The 20947-nt window shown below is 54.5% G+C and overlaps 2 protein-coding genes across 2 annotated transcripts in view; one reads left to right on the top strand and one right to left on the bottom strand.

Moving 5' to 3' along the window:
• Positions 1–20947, bottom strand: part of CDH23 (cadherin related 23) — a 189905-nt gene that overhangs the window by 41439 nt on the left and 127519 nt on the right. Inside the window, exons 14-27 of the mRNA XM_053984267.1 lie at positions 19763–19827; positions 19007–19244; positions 18355–18460; positions 18142–18269; positions 14998–15070; positions 14646–14762; positions 14179–14291; positions 12020–12127; positions 10662–10851; positions 9721–9866; positions 9179–9398; positions 8234–8386; positions 7128–7241; positions 5794–5942 (exon numbers count right to left, since the gene is read on the bottom strand). Coding sequence (XP_053840242.1) covers positions 5794–5942; positions 7128–7241; positions 8234–8386; positions 9179–9398; positions 9721–9866; positions 10662–10851; positions 12020–12127; positions 14179–14291; positions 14646–14762; positions 14998–15070; positions 18142–18269; positions 18355–18460; positions 19007–19244; positions 19763–19827 — 1920 coding nt within the window. The remainder of the gene's footprint in view (positions 1–5793; positions 5943–7127; positions 7242–8233; positions 8387–9178; positions 9399–9720; positions 9867–10661; positions 10852–12019; positions 12128–14178; positions 14292–14645; positions 14763–14997; positions 15071–18141; positions 18270–18354; positions 18461–19006; positions 19245–19762; positions 19828–20947) is intronic.
• On the top strand, positions 838–4770 carry C8H10orf105 (chromosome 8 C10orf105 homolog). The gene is made up of 2 exons (XM_053984266.1): positions 838–962; positions 3711–4770. Exon 2 carries the CDS (start codon positions 3716–3718, stop codon positions 4118–4120), a length of 405 nt encoding a protein of 134 aa, XP_053840241.1. The 5' UTR covers positions 838–962; positions 3711–3715; the 3' UTR covers positions 4121–4770.

The following is a 20947-nucleotide window of genomic DNA, read 5'->3' as shown; positions in this document are numbered from 1 at the left end:
GCTGCCTTGGCATGGCACAGGGAAAAGCTATCACGTAGCCAGAGCAGGAAAACAAAGGGATGGGAGGCAAAACTCTTCAGCTTTTTGTGCCATTCCTTGCCCCACTGTGCCCAGGGGAGTGCATTTCAGGATGAGCCAACTGCACCTTGCAAACAGCCCTTGGGCCATGCTCTTCCCAGTTCACCCCGAGCCTGAAGCTCTGCTACATAAACTAGGTGATATGGGTCAGCCCAGGCGTTTGTTTTTTATTAAAAATCAGGAGTTTGAACTAAAGCAAGGTGTGCTCCTGCCAGCCTGCAGCCTGGGGAAAGCTTTGACCTGCTGAGGTCCCAAAGGAAAGGTGGGACTTTGACAAACTGTCCCAAACTCGGGAAAACAATGGCACAGCAGGGCAAGCAGTGGGAGAAAAGCTCTTTCTGCTGCAGGTGGAGAACACCTGGTGCAGCCAAGCTGAGCTCCAGCCTGTTTTATCCCTCTGCTACAGGGTGGGCTGCAGGCACAGCCAGCCTGTCACAGCCCCATCTGGGGGAAAGGTGTCAGGAAAGGATGAGGAGGGGCAACAAAAGAATGGGGAAAAAATCGATTTTCTGGGAAAAGTGGGAGCAGGCATGTGGAGGGCAGGTGCCAGCCCTCCCACCACGGAGGGCTCAGCCCACGACTGTACCATTTCGTCATCCTACAGGGACAAATCCTGAGGAAACGCATGCCAGGGGGCTCGACCCCAGCAGGGGACACAGCTCCGGCAGGACACAGCTCCGGGGCACTGCAGCGCTGGCAATGCTCGGGAAGGGGCTCGGGGCCCCTTGGCTTTGCTAGCTCAGGCTGTCCCCACCCGGCTGCCACCTCTGTCCCACCCTCCCCAAAGGGAGGAGGGGGCTGGCAGGCGGCAGAGAGCGGTGGGAGAGGCGGCAAGGCACAAGGAGTGCGGGAGGCAGAGCCCGGGCTCGGCCGGCTGCTGAGAGGTAGGGAGCCCAAACCCCCGTGGCAAAGCCACTGCCGGCCCCTTAGGTCACCCCCAGGGCTGAGACAGACCCCCGGCTGCAGAGCTGCTGCCCTCAGCCTGGGGAAAGCGCTGGGAATGGGTGGGGATGCAAAGTTTGGGGTGGGCACGGGGTCAGGCATCCCCCCTCCCTTCCCAGGCGAGTTGCTCTGTCTCTCGCGGTGATGGGAGACGGGGAAGGTCCTGTGGAGGCAGCTCTGCCATTTATCAGCGAGGCTGATGGGGAGTAGCATCACTCACAGCTCTGGGGACCCAACCAGGTGGGTCAGGCAGCCGCGGGTTTGGTACTGCCCAGCATCACCTCCTCCTGCAAGCCCGTGGAAAGATTTAGTGCACTGGGAAAAGTTGGGGAGCTCCAGGAAAAGTGTTGCTAAGCAAGCTGGGGAGGGGAATAAGAGCTGCTTTTCATGGGAGCTGTGTCACAGGCAGTGCCTGAAAACAGGCTTTTCTTTGCAGGAGTTTGAGGAAAGGGAGGGAGAGCATATGCTAAAAAAACTGCCAAGCTGGGCAGCTGGGCCAGGCCAGGGAGCAGTGCCTGGTGCTGGGCAGAATAACCCTCTCTGCTGCTCATGCACGAGAATCATTCTTTTTTTCTACCTTTCCACCTTTCTCGGGGGTATTTTACCTTTCGCAATTTCTCTTTTTTCCCCTCTGATCCTCATCTGCCTCGTGGCCAATGCTGGAGCCCGAGTGCTCATGGGGATGTGCCAGATTTGGAGCTGATCAGGCAGGGATGAACCTCTGGGGAGGATTTCCAGGACAGGAAAACCTCTTTTAACCCACCAGGGTGAAGAATATGGAGCCTGAGTGGGACAGTGATGCTGGAAAGGGGCAATGCCATGAAAGCTCTGCCAGCTGAGCTGGGTGTGAGGAGAAGCAGGGCATGGCTGTAAAAGCCTGGGAAAACATCGGTGTGATCCCTCCTGATGGGTTTCTATGGAACACTGTGAACACTGTGTCAAGTGAATTTAAAAGACAAACTCTGCAGCCATGAGCAAGGGAGCAGAAACAGCCTGAAGGAATTAAAGAGCCTGAAGGAATTGCCCACGCCCCCCTGGCTGGTTCTCAAGGAACAATGTCAGGTCACCACATGCAGTCGGTAAATGCCAGCTTTAAGGTAGCCGTGGAAACCTTGATTCAGGCTGCCTGTGGTGTGGGACACGCTGCAGCCCTGCCTGCTGGCTCTCCTGCCCTGGGCAGCACAGAGGAGCCTGTCCGTGGAGCAGGGCGTCCTTGGGATTGCTGCTCTGTTCCCAAAGCTGAGGGGAAGGGATGGAGCTGGTTAAGGATAAAAAAATACATTTGGGGTGAAGAAAGGTGAAAACATCACTGTGGAGGAGGAGGTGACCAGAGTTCCGTCCCTGGGACTGCCTGCAGTGCACACAGGGATTCACCCTCTCAAACGCTGACCCATTTGTTTTTGCATTTCCCATTTTCCAGGCACAGACCTGGCTCTGACCCATGGAAACAGCACCATCTCCCCAGAGACCCCCAAGCTCTGAGCAGGGTGATACACCCTTAGTGACTCAAACCATGCCACTGATGTCTTCTCTCCACTTTTTGGAATGTTTTATGGTGAATGTTTGGCTGCTGCCTTACACACACCTGTGTCACTTTGGGATGGTGGCTGCAAGAGCAGACCCAGAGACCCTGGCAGCCCCTGCAGCCCTGCCTTTCCCCTCCTAAGATCTTGGTTTTAAATTGGCTCAATCCAAATCCCAGCTTACCAGGAGATTGCCCAGCCACAGACCAGTCAGACAGCTCTCCCACATCTCCACAGGAAAGTCAGCATAAAAAACTTCACCTCCAGCACACAGGCTGGAGCACCAGGAGCATTGCAGAGGGTTGGCACAAACAGGATTTCCCCAGCCCTCATCTTCTCATCTCCATCTGGAGAGATGCCAGCCTCTGGCACAGCCTGGCTGGGGCTGGGGGTGTGCACGTGAGCAAAAAAAAGTGGGTGCAAAATGTTCTTGGGAGGATCTGACCCGCTGGAGAAGGGAGAGGACAGTCTCCACCAGGTGTTGGGTAAGAGCTATCACTGCTAGCACTTTGGGAAGCTGGTTTGCATCACCAGTGACAAGACTGAGCCTGAAAGTGGGTCAGCAAAATGCCTGGCACGAAGATTTTTGGCACGAATAGGGTGAGGGTGTTACTCTTCACCGTTGCAAAATAATAAAGACAGTGCTAGCACAATACCACAGCTTGATGGGGACTTATCAGGGAACAGGCTCAACCAACTGTCCAATTTCTTCGGGAGAATAATCACAAAAACCCCAAATGACAGCCAATTCAACAAACCCACATTTCTGGAGAACAGAGGAGAACCAAACCTCAGCAGCTTGGGGTGGGGGCGGGGGGAGGATTTTGAGCTTTCTGTAGTACATGATATTTATTTCTTCCAGAAAATCTTCATGCAATGAGTGTGTGCTCCCTGAAAGTGTTCTCCCAGAGGCCATGGTGCCACACATAAATAGTGGTAGATTTCTTTGCCAGGTGGTTTTGCACTTCAGTTCAGGGTGGCACTTTGCAAATGTAAACCCCACCTCTGTGCTTTGCCTCCTGGCAAAGCAGATGGACACCTCCTGCCCTCCCTGTGCCACTGAAAACATGGCTGGGAGTATCCTGGACATCAAGAATCCATCAGTTTAACCAGGGGGTGGCTGTCTGTCCAGCTCCCACGTGGTAACTTCTGTGTATCACCCTGCAGGGAAGATGAGCACAGAGGACTCTGGCAATGGGACCTCTCCCACCCCACCTCTCCTTGGACTTCTGGAGCCAGTGCCACCCAGTGCCACATCCCCGGAGGTGACAGACTGGCTGCCCATCATCGTCGGGCTCGTCTGCATCTTCCTGGTCCTGGCCACCCTACTCACCTTTGTCACCCTCTGCAAGCCAGCGGTGCCGGGCCAGTCCCTGTCCGGCCCCCAGGAGTGCCTGCCCCACCACCCCCTGGATGCCAGCGAGCCCCAGCTGAGGCTCTGGAAGCGTCTGGGCTCCCTGAGGTGCTCCATCAGCAGCTTCAGGAGGAGCCAGCTGGTGGCTCAGAGCCCGCTGGCCTGCCCCAGAAGCTTCTCCACCAGCCAGGACTGGGACGTCATGGAGTCCACCAAAATGTGATCTTGCCCTGCTGCCCTTTTCCAAGCTTTTGGCTCACTTCTCAAGCATGCCTTGGTATCCTGAGACCCTTTGAGAAACTCATTTCCAGGCAGTGGCTCTGGTGACAGGAGATTTTGCAATGTCAGGTTCCCAAATGCTTTCCAGGTTACTGCTTCCTGCCAGGGAAGGTGGAGGCATCCAAACTACACCCACGCACAGCTACCACAGGGTGGCCCAAAAAAAAAAATCCTGCTGCTTCATTTCTTTTGGAAAACATCGTGCAAGTTGTGCTCCACCTGAACAAACAGCCTGGAAGAGAGTGGGAGCAACCTGGCTACCTGAAGAGAGGCAGCCCAGGGCAAACCTGCTCCACAGAAAGCAATCCTCAGTGGAAGTTTCCCCCCGAGCAGGTGGAGGGAGGCTCTTGCCTCCACGTGCTGCCTGGTCCCTGTCACCCCCCTCCATCCAGTGAGCTGTGGGTTGCTGTGGTCAATGCATTCCCATTCCTGCTCTCTGGCCCTGGTCTGCCTGGTTTTGGGAGAAAGGGATGGGGAAACATTTAGAAACTGTCCTGCTGAAAGGGATGTGGGGACGCATTTGAAAGGAACGACCTTCTGTACTAATGGTTCACACTGAAGGTGTAAATTAAACTAAAGCTGGGTGATGGCTCATTTCTGTTTCTCTTCAATGCTATTCTGTGGAAAAACAACTTCCCTCAGTACAACTTCCTCTCCTTTGCCATGGACTTCCAAGGGCATCCCCCCCTTTTGGGAAGTGGGTTCTAAGAAAAGGCACTTTGCTGCCAGTCAGACTCGAGTTCCCTCCCTTCCTCCAATTTGCCACATCGGCTCAATTTTAGGAGTCCTGTGCAGGACCACAGCTCCATCCTGGGATTGCAGACTGATGCCTGATCCCAGAGACATCAGGTGCACCGTGCCATGGCACAACAGGTGATGAGGAACCACAGGATCCCTTGGGACCGGCCCCCGGAGCAGACACACGGCTCCCAGCAAACCTTTGTTGCAGGAGGCAAAAGGCTCCTTTCTTCCCTGCCGGTGACTCATCCTGCCTGCCACAGCCAGGGACAAAGCTGTCCCTTTCCCTGGGCCGGCAGAGGTATTGAAGGCAGGAGGAGCCTTCCCAGGGCCCTCTGCAAAGAGCCTTTGGTGCCCGCTCCAGAAGAGCCCTGGGTTTGAAGGGATGCTGGAAGCCTGTGTGAATGCCTGCATTCATTCCGTGCTCACTGAGCCATTCAGCTCTGCCCACCGCTCCCTCAAAGAGGAACAAAAATGAAAGCAAAGTCCAAATGCTTTTCTCCCTCTCCGAGCATCTCTTTGCAGGCACTCTTTTCCCTCCCCATGGAGATCTCTGCCTGGGAGGAGGGAGAAAGCAGGGATGTAGCCAAAGTGGCCTTGCCAGCACAGGGCTTGGCTCTTCTCCTCTCAGCCCTGCAGAAATGGGGTGAGTTTCTTAATTTTCCCTTGTTCTTTGCTGCCTTCTCCCTGGCACTCACAGCCTGGACTAGCAGAGGAGTGGATGAGCAAGAACACATCTTGCCCTGCCCGAGGGAACAGACAGGGAGGGAAAATCCCCGGAAAATCCCTGCCCTGGCCTTCCAGCAGCTCATGGTCAGGGCACAGTTAGTGGGGGACCCCCACCTCCCACCCCAGGGTCCCAGGGGAAGAGCCACGTGCCTGCACTATGCTGCTGGCAGCCGGGATGTCCTCGGGGACACTGACTTCATAGCTGCTCTGCAGGAAGATGGGTCTGTTGTCGTTGACATCCAGGACAGTCACGTACACGGTGGCAGTCCCGGTGCGCCGGTTCCCGGTGGGGCCGTTGTCTGTAGGGACAGAAAGGTGAGGGAGGGAGTTTCAGTCACCTCCTCTTTGCACAGGTGGTGCTCAGCCCGTGGCTGCTGAAATAACAGCACCAGGATTTCTAAAGGAAAACATTTCATCTTTTTGCAGCTTTCAAATCCCACACTGAACCATGGGTTTCTAGTTTTTGTTTTTCCCTTCCCGTTTCGAAAGAAAAGGTCAAACCACGCCCAAGCTCTGCCATGGAGCCTAGTGAGGCTGGAAATGCAAGTGATCATTAGAGAGGATTTGCAATTCCATACACCAAGTGAAGGGACTGCTGGAGGCCAGGGATTTGGGAGATGAAGACAGCCTGATGAATCTTCCATAGCTGCAGCTCAGCCAAAGAGCACCGGGATGGGTCGATGTTCAGTAGACAAGGACATGGCAGCACAGATCTTGGATTTGCCAGGAAGAATGAGGCACTGGGAAGCATGCATTGGGGTTGGATTTTTCAACATGCCTGATTTGCAGGGAGCACCATGCCCACCCAGCTGGGAGCCTGTGGGATGTGGGAAAACACAGGCAGTGTGATCCACTGATGGGAGGGGCACAACAGACCCTTTACCCCTTGGGATCCGGTCCTGTGTGCCCAGGCAGTGCAGCATCCCTGCTGCAGCCCCTGTGGCACCTGCAATGCTGTGCCCCCAACATTTCTGTCCAGGCCACTTACTTCTCCTTTCCAAAGGGACATCCAAGCCATCTGTGAATAGGCACATCATTATAAAGCTCTGGGGATGACAGCCAAGCTGAGTTTGGCACACGGACCCTCTGCCTGTGCCAGGTGGCTCAGGGTTAATCAGCAGCCACAGAGCCAAGGGCTGGCATGGCAGGAGGGGAACGACGCTGTGGCGTTGGCATTTTTGGGTAGAGGGCTGCCCTGGACAGTGTGGAACCTCTCAGGAACAGGGGGCCTGCCTTCCCCAAGTGAAAGGGAGAGCCCTGGGTCTGGGCAAAGCTGAGAGGAGAATACACCCTCTGCAAAAGTCACGATGGAACCGGGACATATTAATTCACATGGGCTGTGTAGTGTTAACACCAGGCACGGGCTCTGGTTTGGAGAGCGCCTCGGAGGTTGCTGCCCCTCTGACACGTCTGCAAGGGAGCTTGAAATGTGCACGGCCACCACAGGTGGCTGTGTGGCAGTGGGATCCCTGGGAAATCCTTACCAATGGCCTCCAGGATCAGTGTGTAGGATGCCACGGTCTCCCTGTCCAGACTCACGACTGTCCTGACCACGCCGTCCCTGAAGCCGACGCTGAATTTGCCATCCTGGTTCCCACCTGCAGCAAAGCACAAGTAGAATAGAAACCTGGAATGGGTTGGGTTGGGTTGGGTTGGGTTGGGAGGGACCCTGAAGGTCAGCTTGTTCCAACACCTCACTGTGGGCAGGGACACCTCCTAGACCAGGCTGCTCCAAGCCCTGTCTGAGCTGAACTTTAACACCTCCAGGGATAAAGCATCCACTACGTCCCTGGACAGCCTGTCCCAACGCCTGGCTACCCTTTCAGTGAAGAAATTTCTCCCAATATCTAATCTGAACCTTCTCTGGAGCAAGTTGAGGCCATTTCCTTGGATTCTGTGGCCTGGGCATGGGGTCAGCCCAGCTGTGCAAGGATGGTTTTGTGTCTTGTCCCTGGCAGAGCACTTTCCCCCTGCCTCACAGCACAGGAAACATCCAATGGCCATAGGAAAAGCTGGATCATTTCCTGAATGCTTTGAAGCAAACTGGGGTAACTTTGCACGTGAGCCATGGTGCCTGTGGGATAACACACCCCGTTTCACCTGCGGAGAGGCTGGAGGGGCTGGAACAGCAGGCTGCTATTGTGGGAAAAATGACACTTCTGTTTTTACCCTCTTCCTGAGGGCTCGGTGTGCAGTTTGCAAGTCAAACCGTGGCCAGGGGATTCCCCAGGCTCCTGCTGCAGGTGCTGCAGCTGTGGGGTGAGCCGGGCACTGCCTGGCCGGCATTGCTGCCCACCCAACCCCACCTGCCCCAAAATTCCATTTATGCCTTCCAACCTTAAACACTGATGAAAGCCACCCCAGCCCTTGCTCCCTAGCCGTGTCCTGCCCATCCTCAGACTTTTCTAGGGTCAGCAGAGTGGTCAGCGTGGCCGGGAGCCAAGCGGGGCTGTTCAGCAGAGGGCGATGCCGGACAAGGTTTGGAGGGGCTGGGAAAGGCAGCGCTGAAGTGCGGAACGCCCTGGCCGAGGTCTGGGGCAGCCTGTGCCTTCCTGCAACCCAAGTTCCCGCTCTGGCATGGGGCTCACACCTGTGATGAAGTAGCTGAGCTCAGCGTTCAGCCCGATGTCGGCATCCGTGCAGTTGAGCCGGACCACTTTGAAATCCCGGGCCACGTTCTCGGGCAGGGACACGTTGTAGACAGCAGGGAAGAAGGTGGGGTTTTCGTCGTTCACGTCCAGAACTGAAAAGGGAGAGCAGAGCTGAGTGTGCTGCCAGGGCTGCCCCCCCTGCAGATGCCAGGCTGGGCTCCCAAACCTCCTGCCTGCTGCTCTCAGCATCCCAGGGAATGCTCTGCCCAACTCTCCCTGCCATTTGTGCAGTGGGGGTGCCTGCAGAGCGGCTGTAGGCTGTATTTGGTTGCCTCTGACACACACAGATCACCCTCCTCACAGGCAAAAACCCATTACATCACTGAAAGTGAAGTTACTATTTTCACCGAGCCTGTTTCCATCCCCATTCCAAGGAAAATCTGGGCCTTAAATATAAGCTCAGTATTTCCTGGGGCATGGCAGAGACCAGGAACTTCTTTTCCAAACTCAGGCCTGAGGACAATCCAGGGTCAGTTTATTTCCAGATGGTGCTTATCCTTTTTCAGCACTAGACTTGCACGAAGCCAGTAAACAGCAAGGCATTAAATTAAAGGCAGGCCTTGCAATAAGGCTCCAGCTCTGTACTGGGCTTGCGTGGGCTGTCCAGGCACGCAGCTGATGGGAATCACATGCTGAAACAAAAGAAAAAGCACCACTGGGGATGGGGGAATGGAGAAAAAGATAATTTTGGGGGCCCTGCTAGAAACACCACATTTTTCCCCATCTCTGCAGTGTGTTGATAGCAGACACGGAGCCTGTGGGGACGGAGCCATCCCTACGGCACAAAGCCAGACCTGATCCTGTTTCCAGGCCTCGGTGAGCCTTCTATAGAACCTGCATTTCCTCCAGTGAGGTTTGTCACCGTGGGGTCTTGCTGCACCCACCTTTGACAGTGAGGGTGCTGGTGGAGCTCTTGGCGGGCGTGCCGGCGTCGCTGGCCACCACCCTCAGGAAGTACTCGGGGATCCTCTCCCTGTCCAGCACGGCCGTGGAGGTGACCAGCCCGCTGGTGCTGTTGATGAGGAAATCCATGCGGGGCATCCCCACCTGCATGCGGTACGACACCTGCCCGTTGGGGCCCTCGTCCAGGTCGATGGCCACCACCTGGCGGAGAGAGCACCCTGATCATCTCCTGGCCGTGGAAGTCATGGTACAGAAATCCCGAGTGCCTCTGGCCCCGGGGATGCAGGGATGAAATGGCCTTGCAGGATCCTCCCTACCCGGAGTGAGCCCACGGAGTAAAATGCTCAACCCCTTCTGCATCCCCCCTGTTCCACTGCTAGAGGATGGCACCGAGAAGGAGATGGAGAGGATGGAGGAGATGGAGAAGATGCAGAGAACAGAGAGGATGTGTCGCTAGCCCACTTTGCAGAAGCCACGGCAGCAGCTCCCAGCGTGAGGAATGGCAGCAGTGGGACACGCTCACCTGGAAGACAGAGGAGCCCGCGGGGAGGCCCTCGGCGATCTCAGCAACAAAGGGCAGGTTTTGGAAAGTGGGGTCATTGTCGTTCAGGTCCAGCAGGTTGACAAAAACTGTGGCACTGCTGGTGGCTCTCAGGGGTGGCCTCCCACCTGTGGAGGCCAGGAATGGGGTCGCAAGGTTAACGCTTGAGCTGCTTCCACCCCCTTCCCCTAAAAAGGAACCCTCATCCGCTATGCAGACGGCAGTGCAGGATGGGGTGACGGCCCTGATTTGTCATGCATGATCTGCCACCAGTGGACACTTAGAATTCCAGAACGGTTTGGGTTGGAAGGGACCTTAGACATAATCTAATTCCAACCCTCTGCCATGGGCAGGGACAGCTTCCATTAGACCAAGCCCCCTCCAATCTGGCCTGGGACACTCTCAGGGTTAGAGCAGACACAGCTTATCTAAGCAACCTGTTCCACCACCTTCTTAGTAAAGAATTTTCTCCCAGCATCTAATCTCCACCTCTCCTCTTTTGGTTTAAAACCATTTCCCTTTGTCCTGAAAAGAAAGAATTATCTTTGTATATCTGTCTTTTTTCCTATGAAAAATTTCCCTATGGCAATATTTCCAGAGAAAAGCCCATCAGTTCTGTTTCCCTCACCTGCTCAATTGATTTTCTGGGATGCCAATGGAGCAGAGCTGAGGGGGAGGGAGAGTTCCTGCCTCTCAGGCTCATTCTCAGGGGTGCTGCATGAATGACTGCGCTCACATTTTGAGACGTTTTTAGTTTGTTTTAGCAGCACGTTTAAAGCTACTCCCATTTTTTCGCCTCAGAAACACTCCTGCTCAAAACTGGCGAGAAGAAAACTTGGAAGAGACTTTGCCATAAAGGCAAAATCAGGCTGGGGAAGGTTCAGCTCAACAGTTGAAACAACCAGTGCGGGATGGAAGCTTACAGTCGGTGACGGACACCACGATCCTGCGCATGAGCTGGGCCTCCTGGGCGTTGGGATTCTCCCGGTCCAGCAGCACGCCCGAGGTGCGGATCTTGCCCGTGGTGCTGTTGAGGCTGTAGAACTTGTTGGGAGGCCGGATGCTGTACACCACCGTGCCGTTCTCCCCCAGGTCTGGGTCCACAGCCACCACCTGCCGTGGGGGAACGGCACAAAATTACAGGAGAGTGCTGGGAATTCACTCCCGTGGGGAGTCCCCGTGGAGATTTGCTGCTGTCGAGCTTGGCCTCCCTGCACCAGCAGCAGCAAGGAGCTCTTCCTCCATCCAGCTCTGTATTTTCATGACATTTGCAGGGATTTTGCACCCTCCAGACCTCTGCTGTGGTGTTAAATCTCCCCAAAATTGGCCTGTGAGCACAGGAGGTAATGGCATGACAAGACACAAATGCGCAGCAATCAAAACTGGGTTTTCCTCCTTTTGAATAAAACGAGCTAAAAAAAAGAGGACCCTTTGGAAAAATAAAGTAAATGGGACAAAGAGGCATGCTGAGGAACTTGTGCTGTCACATAAGGAATGCTGGGAATAATTCCTTGGCGGAGTTCAACATGCCATATATTTTGTGCTTTATTGCTCTCCCTGTGACCTTTTTAATTACAGGGGACATTTACATTAAAAACACCCCGATTTCACTGCCCTCATAACTTCCCCAGCTCCTGCTGCTCGTCCTGCAGCTGAATTTACATCAGATCGGTGACAAAATAATTATTTTCCCAGCAACTAATTGGGTTGTCAAAGGCAAGATGACTTCAAGCTGGCACTGAGCAGCAGGGCTGAAGGAGAGAAAACCACTGTGCTCTGGCTCGGGCAGTACTGCCAGACCCTTCTCCCCCTTCAAAAAAATCCTTTTTTTTTTTTTTTTTTTCTGCAGACTTCCTCCTTATATGATTTTGTGGATTCTCTTCACTTTTCCCTCATTTATTTTCCATTTTGTTCCCGTCATTTTTCTCTCGGCATGATGGAATAGAAGCCTCCCCCTCTTCTTCTCTTTTATTTTGCCAGAGGGACTTGAAAGGCTGTAAATCAAAGTCTCTCGGAGAGGTCCTTGAAGGAGGTCACAGGCGAGGCTAAGAAAAGGAGGATTTGGCCAAAATCCACACAATTTGGAGAGGAGAAAAAAAATTTCCCAGCAGGGAGAAGTAACACAGGGGATGGTCAGCAGCAGGGAGACTCAGGAGTAAACTTTTAAATGGAATTCTGCAAGATGGCGCTGGACCGAAGGTGACACTGGTGACACCCGTTTGGAGCTGACCCCCTGCTCCAGCCAGCCCTTGGTACAACCATCACCCTGCCTCACACGTACCGTGGTGACATCCGAGTTGGGGGGGGTCATTTCCACCAGGTTAATGAAGTATGGCTCGTCCTTCCAGGTGGGGTAGTTGTCATTGATGTCCAGCAGCGTGATGTTCACCTGTGAGAGAGCAAGGAAGCAGAGCTGCTGCAGGAGGCACAGGATCCTGAGGCGTGGAATGTCCCCTAGATGTACCCAACACGTGCTTCAGGCTGTGGCAGAGTCACCATCCCTCAGGGGATTTAATAGTTGTGGCACTTGGGGACGTGGGTTAGTGCAGGGCTTGGCAGCGCTGACTAAGGGAATGGCTGGACCTGATCCTCTTAGAGACCTTTTCCAACCTGAATTATTCTATGGTTTTGTGATGCTGTGCTCACCCTCTGGAGGGAAAACCTGCAAGAAAATAAACATCCTGCAACTTTGCAGCCAAGGCTCCTTGGGCATAGCTGAACTGGGTTTTGTTCCTGTGTATTTACCACAGTTAAGAACAACCACAGGGCACAAGGTGTGTCTTCAAACATCTCCTTCGCTGGAAGCGAGATGAAAATCAGTGGGGGAGACGATGCAGTCAGAATGAGGCAGGAAAGGAAGGAAAAATCTGAGTGGCTGGTAAAAAGCAACAGAAAAAACCCCAAGAATAAATGAGAAATCAGGAGAGGGTATGGTACACAGGGGGTGGGAGATGTGAAGATGAGAGCAGGGGCGAGGATGGTGCCCTGAAGTTGTCTTCATTTTCACCTGTCACCTGTCTTCATTTTCCGTGTGACAAATGGCATCCCAGCGACAGCAGCGAGCCTGTGGGATGCATCCTGGCAGTCTCTCACCTGCCCACAGCATCCATTTCTCCCCAGCCTGTGGGGAGGTGTCTGAGGGAAAGGGCTGCAGCTCCAGGGGAGCTCCCATCCCGCAGCAGGTCCTAGTGGAGGCTTTTCCTGGGATCTCTGCTCCCACTCCGCCGTGTCCTGCTGTCACACCAGGCTGAGCCGCTGGTGCCACCCCGTGGTAGAAGAGGCCAGTCTGGACAGCGCAGTGTCCGGGGACAAGCCAAGGCACCACGGTGGTCCCTGGGGAAGATTGCTGGCCCACCCCTACTCCGAGCAGCTCGTGTGCTTTACATCACCTGGGGACCTTGCAAGGCCCCTGAATGGACCTTTATTCACGATCAAAAAATTATTATTTTGAGTGCCAGGTGTATATCCCAGCAGACAAACATACTCTGCTGCCCTAGTCTCACTGAGTTTTAATATTCTTTAACTTTTTAGGGATCAGGAGGCACCTTTTCCCCCCTTGTTTTGTCTTTTAGCAAGGCTAATAGGAGAACACAATCCCACTGGAGCCCCAGAGGAGATCTCAGCATTGCACAGTCCATGCTGGTGCCCAGCCAAGGCCATCACATATCTCTGGGAGGTCCCATAGGGAGCTTCCAGTCTGATGGCCCTCAGCAAGAGGGACAATTATTTTAGGGCTATTCCTCAGCACAACCACAGATTTCTCTGCATCGCCCTGTGTTCTGTGGGACATCTCTCCTGCAACCCCAACGAGCATCCCAGGAGCATCCAAAGGAATGAATGTCCAAAGAAATGGGATGCCATGAGCAGTGAGAGAGAATCATGGAATAGCTAAGGTTGGAAAAGACCTTTAAGGTCATCAAGTCCATCAAGGATGTATCCCTGGCTTTTGATCTCCTGGTATTTCCTGTGGGCTTTGGGTTCCCTGAGGCCTGAAAAGGGCAAGGCAAAGCACAAGGCTTCAAGGTGCAGCTCCACCAGAACCTTCCCAGGAGCACAGGCATTCCAGACTGGCTGGAAACCCTTGACCCGGGCAGCCTGTGAGCAGACTAAGGAATAATCACGTGTACCTGCGGGCTCTCCGAGTAAACCCCTTCTCAAGAGGAACAAAGGGAGCCTTCTGCAGGTGAAATAGGACTCATTACCACACCCACAGGCTCTGGAAAGTCAAGTGCCTCCTGTGTGAGTGGTTTTCCAAGGAAAGCAAGCTGACTTCAAGGTCTACACCACCTGGACAGTCATTCTGGGAGCCACAGCAGGGGTGGCGTGGAGGGCGGGAACCATTGTGTGCTCTCCACACAGCAAAAATGAAACACTGCAGCTCTCCACAGTCCCAGGTGGGCACCAGTGGCTCAAGGAGATGGGAATTCTTCCCACACTCACCATAGCAATGCCTGTCTTCTGATGGTGCCCCACGCCTCCATCCACTGCCCGGACAATGAGGATGTACTCGGATTTGGCCTCCCGGTCCAGCAAAGATGTCGTGGTGATTTCTCCTGCAGCCACAGGAGATGACAAGGTTAAAAAAGAAACAGTTAAAACCAAGGTCAGGGCAGTACACAAATGGGCCCTTTTTTGGACCCAAAAGCAGCTTTTTTGGATCAGGCAGCTCCTGAACGAACAGGAACCGTCACAGCCAAGCCTTTCCTTAGGCTGAGGAGCTGAGTTTCCGTGGATGCCTCTGCTGGAGCTGAAGCTCTCAGGGTGACTGAGCAAATGGTAGTGCCTGAAATCTGGTGAATCCCTCAAACTGTGGGACTCCTAAGCAGGCTGACTGGGGGAGAGGAGGGAAAGGTGGGGGTGAAAGAGGGAACTGAAAGGAAAAGGGCAGAGCACGTCCAGAGGCTCACCTGAGCGAGCATTGATCCGAAAATGCGAGGAGCCTTCCAGGGAGTAGATGATTGACTCCTGCCCATACTCCCTGGACCGGTCCATGTCGGTGGCATTGAGAAACAGCACTGTGGCTCCTTGGGGGAGGCAGAAATGAGGACTGGGATGAGCCAGAACTGCCCTGTGCCCTCACACTGCTCCTGCAGGTCACCCAGACAGAGGGTCCCTTCTCCTGCATGTGCACAAAGTGGCCAAACCCCCAGGCCCCACAGCTATGAGACTTTACCAGGCTTTACCTCCCCAAAAGGGATCACCCACCCCATTCAGGGCCCTCCTGGGAGCCCAGAGAAGGAGCAGGGGTGTGCCCTGTACCTGCCATAATGTCCTCCATGACGGTTATCACATAGGAGGGCTTGCTGAACGTGGGGGGATTGTCGTTTTCATCCTGAAGCAAAGAGAAGGTCGAGAGGCTGCTTGGGAAAAAGGCAAAATGGTCAAGCAGCTCCAAGAGTCTGGTATGGGGATGCTCCTGGGTGGCTGCATCTCAAGGTGTGACCAGTCTAGGATCTCAGCGAGGGGAAGGTGGCCCTGGGGGGAGGCACTGGGGGGCTGAGCACAGGGTTCCACTGTGGAGGCAGCTGAGGCCGAGGGGAGATGATTGCCAGTGACTCTGCTGAGCCCTGCCGTGGGGATGGTACCGAGTACCCCATCACCTCATCAGCCAGCACAGGGCTGAGGAACCACCACCACCGACAGAGGAGCATCTTCTGAGCTGCTCCTGACTCTACCACGAGCCTGGGAAGCCTCAGGCACCACACGAAGCATCGTGCACAGACCTGATCCTCCCTCCCTGAGGAGTACAGGGGTGGCTCAGTGTTCCAGGTCACCCCGGCCACAAGGTCATGAGGCAAACTGGACTGGCCAGGGGAGCTGCTGAGCTTTGGATGCCTTCCTTCCAGAGGAGGAATGTTGTGGGTGCTTGCACAGAGGGCAGCCATAGCATTTTTTTTTTGCAGGGGAAGCTGGTTTGCATCCCAATGTGCTCCCTCCAAGCCCGTCTTTGCCAGGGACTACGGCCATCCCGGAGAAACCAGGCAGGAGCAGTTGCTTGCAACATACCTCAAAACAGATTTTGGACTGGTTTAAAGCTCCCCCAGGGGGCTTTAAATGCTGTTTAAACATGGTTAAGAATCTGCCTTAAATGAACTAAACCCAACTGCCTATGGAGGGAAGGACGGAGCTGCCAGGACATTAAAACACCGTTATGGACCTCTCCATTTCCCTGGGGCTGCCCTGGAGACGATTTCTACCTGGAGACCACTGATGGACCTGCAGGCTCAGCTGCTCCTGCTGCCACGGAACCTGAGATTTGAAGCAATTTCACGTGCCAACGATGCCCATCATGCTGCAATTAAATTGCCAGCCTCTGCTTTAGTTTGTGTCAGCAGGTGGTCTTTAATCAGCCTTTGAGTCACTCAGCTTTGCTGGCATGTCCTCTGAGGGTAATGAGGAACTTGTTGCCTGTCCTGGTGATGTCCTCACCACCCCTCCTCCTCCTCCTCCTCCTCCTCCCCGGGATTGGTGAAGCTCATCCAGGTCAAACCCAGGAGGCCTGGGCAGGTTAAAGGCAACAGAGAGGCTGAGTGCAGCTGGATGGGGCTGAGCTGGGGCTCCAGCTGGGTGGACACGAGCCAGAGCAGATGTTGTGTGGTGTCATTAATGTTCCTGAGATCATCAGGCCGTGCTCAGCAAGGCCACGGCCCGGCAAGCCTAATCCCAAGGAGGCAGGGTTTGCTCCTGGCTGGCTCTCCACCTGGCCAGAGCTGGCCTGCACCTGCCTCCTACTCGAGAAGGACATTTCCCACTTCAGCCACAGGAGCTCCAAAGCTCCCCAAGGCACCCGCAGCGACGCCAGACAGAACCTGGCACTTTTCCACTCCCACAGAAGACAATATCCACCTAACCAGCTAAAACCAGCTTCCTATGCTCTCCTGACCCTTAGCCTTCCTCCCTACAACTTCACCCTCGGACAGCCACTGTATCATGGAATCTGAGAATGGATTGGGTTGGAAGGGACATTAAAGCTCAGACAGTTCCCACCCCCTGCCATGGGCAGGGACACCTTCCACTATCCCAGGTCACTCCCAGCCCCATCCAATCTGGTCTTGAGCACTGCCAGGGACCCAGGGGCACACACAGCTCCTCTCAGCAGCCTGTGCCGGGGCCTCACCACTCTCACAGAGAAGAATTTCTTCCCAATATCCAACCTAAACCTCCCCTCTCCTCCAGTCTGAAGCTGATTCCCCTTGTCCTATCCCTCCAGGCCACCTCCAAGGATGCTGAGAGGGGCCCACGCTCACGCCAAGCACACAACCCCTCTCCTCCAGGCACAGGCACGCCACGAGCCGCCGGCTCATCGCCCTGAGCAGGGCAGGGAGTGAGTCAGTGGCAGGGAGTGAGGCAGAAACTTATTAGCGGTGCTATTTCCTGGGATCCTGGCGCGGCGCGCACTATTAGTTCTGACTCGGCGCTCCCTCTACAAAAGCGTATTGTCCCCTAATGGGAAATCTACAAGGCGAGTTTGACTTCTTTATTAAAAACCAACAACCAAAGGATGAAAAAAAAAATCACCTCCCTCCACACTCGCTCTGGTTCTGCCTTCTCACAGCTCTTGTTCCTCAAGTGCCGTCACAAAACACTTCCCCCTCATTTTCTTCTTAGTTTTTGGCTTTTATTTCTTTTCTTTTTCCAGCTGAGAGAAATTCCCTTTGGTTGAGAGCGGGAAAAGTGACAGCTACTTAAACCCTGCCAGCGTACAGACCCAACCCGGGGAGATGACCCACTCAAGTGTTGTCTTGAAAAGCAGGTGTTTACGCTGTCGAAAGCCCAGTGTGGGAAGGATGAATTTAACCGCCACTAACTCCCTGGGCACTGCCTTGCTCTCCCTCTCTCGAGCATGGTGAGGCATCTGAAGGCAAGACATGCTCGTGGGACTTCATTCCCCTCTCACAGCATCGTTGGCTTTATCTCCTCCACCTTCCCAGACTGACGCTGCCGTCAGCCAGGCAGAGATCCCACAGCTGCGAGACTGACACGTTATCAACCAAACTGTCTCCATCACTGACACCTCCCTGCAGACACCCTCAAACCACGATGTGCCTCAGAGTGACACGCCGATCTGATCTTCCCGAGGAACGCTGCGATGCTTTGCGTCTCCCAGCAGAAACCCCTCCTCCAGAGGGATTTCCACACCGCTCCTGCTCTGCTCCTCACCCCGTGGTTAGCTGTGGCATGAGACACGTACGACACACACACACACACGAGACGCATGTAATGGGAACCCAGTCATACACATCCTCCACGGGGTGGGACAGTCTTGTCGGGTTATTGACGAATTAATAGTCCTGTTGGGTTATTGATTAATTAATAGTCTTGTTGGGTTATTGATTAATTAATAGCACTGCTGTGGAGCAACTGCAGGGAAGGCACGAGGGGAATGCCAGGCACTGCACTTACAAACACCTCGATGGTGACGGGGACGGTGCTGTTGAGCGGCGGGTTGCCGGCGTCCTTGGCCATCACCGTCAGGTAGATGACCCCGTTGGCCACCTGTTCGTAGTCCAGGGGTTGGTTCACGCTGATCACTGGAAGGATGCACAGTGGGGGGGTCAGGGGAGAAGGATGTGGCAGGCTCAGGGGTGCCCCTGTGGTGCCAGGACCAGCACCTACCTCCATACCCTTCTGACACCGTGATGTCGAAGTAGTCGCGGAAGGCAGACGCCTGCACGATGCTGTAGGAGATCTGGTTGTTCGGAGGGGAGTCCTCATCAGATGCCTAGGGTGTGAGCAGAGGGAATACATGGGCATGGGAGCTGTGCCAGGGAGAGCTGAGGTGGTGGAGGTGTAGGCTGGGCCCAAGGAGACTGGAAAAGTGATGGAGGGAGCTGTGCCCATCAAGGGCCCTGAGGGAATCTGTAAACCAGCCTCCTCTTGCCTGCTTCTCTCATGGAAGAGGGAAACTGGTTGTTGGGACCTGCTCTGGAAGATGTTTGTTAAACCCATCACAGGCACTGATCATTTTAAACTCATAGAGAGAGGTTTAGATTAGATATCAGGTAAAAATTCTCCCCTGTGAGGGTGGTGAGGCCTTGGCACAGGTTGCCCAGAGAAGATGTGGCTGCCCCATCCCTGGAAGTGTTCAAGGCCAGGCTGAATGGGGCTTAGAGCGACTTGGTCTTGTGGAAGATGTCCCCAGCCATGGCAGGGTGCTGGAACTGTCCGAGCTCTAAGCTCCCTTGCAACTCAAACCATTCTGTGATTCTAACCCACTCCTGTCTCCCTCCTGCTCATCCCAAGCGGAGGAGCCACGGCAGTCCCTCACCCGGAGCCGGACCACCTGGCTGACGGAGGGCTCATTCTCCCGCAGGGCCCCCAGGTAGGCCTCCTTCTGGAAGGTGGGGACGTTGTCATTGACGTCGAGGACGTTGATCCTGACGCGCCCCGTCGTCTCCTCCCCGCCGCCGTCGCGGGCGATGACGGTCAGGGTGTAGCGCTGCGTGGTCTCGAAGTCCAGCCGAGCTGTCAGGATGATCACACCTGTGTCCTTGTCCAGGGAGAAACTGAGGGGACAGCAAAGGAAAGGGAAAAAGCCTTGGTGACCACACGCTGGAGAGGCAGCAGCCTGACAGCGTGAAGTTCACGATTTTTTAATGCGGGATATTAGGTCCCAGAACACCTTCAAGAGCCCCACAGAGCTGAGCAGTGAGCAACCCTCAGTGCTGCTCCACAGGCAGAGAAAACGGGTGCAGAGGCCCACAGATCTGCTCTGCTGGGCAGCCCATGTATGTTCCCCAACTTTCCACCACAGGTGTTGCTCCAGGGCTGACAACTCGCTGTGAAACCATTTACTGGTCTCAAGCAATGCTGGTGCCTGCAGGTCCCACCTTTGCAAAGCAATTAAACATGCTGAGCACCAGGCATGTGCTGAGCTCGCACCTCTGGGAGATAGCACAGACAGGGGATCATAGGGCATTTCACAGGTAGGACGTAACCAATGCCTTTTGTCGCCCTGTGACTGCCTAGTGGGGTTAGAAGAGGATTTTGGAGGCTCAAACTCCTGCCAGTCAGTCACACTTACCGGTCAGGGTCATCGCTGAAGAAATAACTGACTTTCCCATATGTGCCCACATCATTGTCAGTTGCCTGGAAAACGTAAAATGTAATTAATAAATGAAGGCATTTATGGAAACGTTGCATTGAACACAGCTCTGCAGACCTGCTGTGCTGCCATTTATCCCTCAAGAGCCGCAGGGCAGGGGCTGCTTGCACTCCTCTGCTCATCCCTGGCTCCCAGCCTGCTCTGGCTAACAGCCCTCCATCAACATTCCTCAGCATCGCTCCCAAAACCTTTGGCAGTGGGAAATGTTACACCTACTTACTACCCCTGACACACAAAGCTAACCTGGGAAGCACACCTGAAATAAAAGTCTCCATGAGTAATTCCTGAGGGCCACCCTTCCTGACCCTGTGGAAGACAGAAAGCTGGGACTCTGCAGCCACAACTCACATCCTTCCCTGCGCAATCTAGAGTTGTGTTGGGCTTGCAGGGGCTGGTTTTTGGTAGCAGGGGGCCACAGAGGTGGCTTCTGTGAGAAGCTGCTGGAAGCTTCCACCATGTCTGGCAGAGCCAGGCCCTGATGGCTCTGAAGATGGACATGCTGCTGGCCAAAAATTAGAGATGATGGTAATGCCTCTGTGATGACAGATTTAAGAAGAAAAGCAGCTGGAGGAGGCTGTGCTCCAGTGGAAGACCTGGTGGAGAGAAGGGCCCTGCTCCCAGGCTGGAGCAGCCTGTCCTTGGAGGACTGCACCCCATGGAAGGGTGACCCACACTGCAGCAGTTTGGGGACGACAGTGTGCCTGTGGGAGGGACTCAGGTTGCAGCAGGTATGGCAGGAGTGCTGCTCATGACATTTGGACCCATGCTGGAGAAGTTCACAGAGAACTGTCCCCCGCAGGAGGGACCCCATGGTGTTACTGGGAAGGACTCCTCTCCCTGAGCCAAGAAGAAGAAAACCTTAGGTGATGAACTGACCCAAACCCCCACACCCTGTCCCCTGTTCTGTCAGTGGGAAGGAGGGAGGGTTTGGGGAGAAGAAAGTGGTTTATAACAGCTTACTTTACTTCTCAATATCCTCCTCTGATTTTATTAGCAATAAACTCACTTTGCACCTCCCCTTGGAGTGTGTTCTCCCAGTCCTTATCTCGACTCATGAACCCTTTGTTAATTTTTTTTCTCTCCTCTGCCCAGCTGTGGCAGGGG

Source organism: Vidua macroura, chromosome 8 (genome assembly GCF_024509145.1).
Source record: "Vidua macroura isolate BioBank_ID:100142 chromosome 8, ASM2450914v1, whole genome shotgun sequence".
NCBI lineage: Eukaryota > Metazoa > Chordata > Aves > Passeriformes > Viduidae > Vidua > Vidua macroura.
Note: the sequence above shows the minus strand (reverse complement) of the source record. Positions and strands in the feature narration are given on the sequence as shown.

Coding starts and splice junctions, on each gene's coding strand:
- C8H10orf105 (XM_053984266.1), top strand. CDS start 3,716: ATGAGCACAGAGGACTCTGGCAATGGGACCTCTCCCACCCCACCTCTC.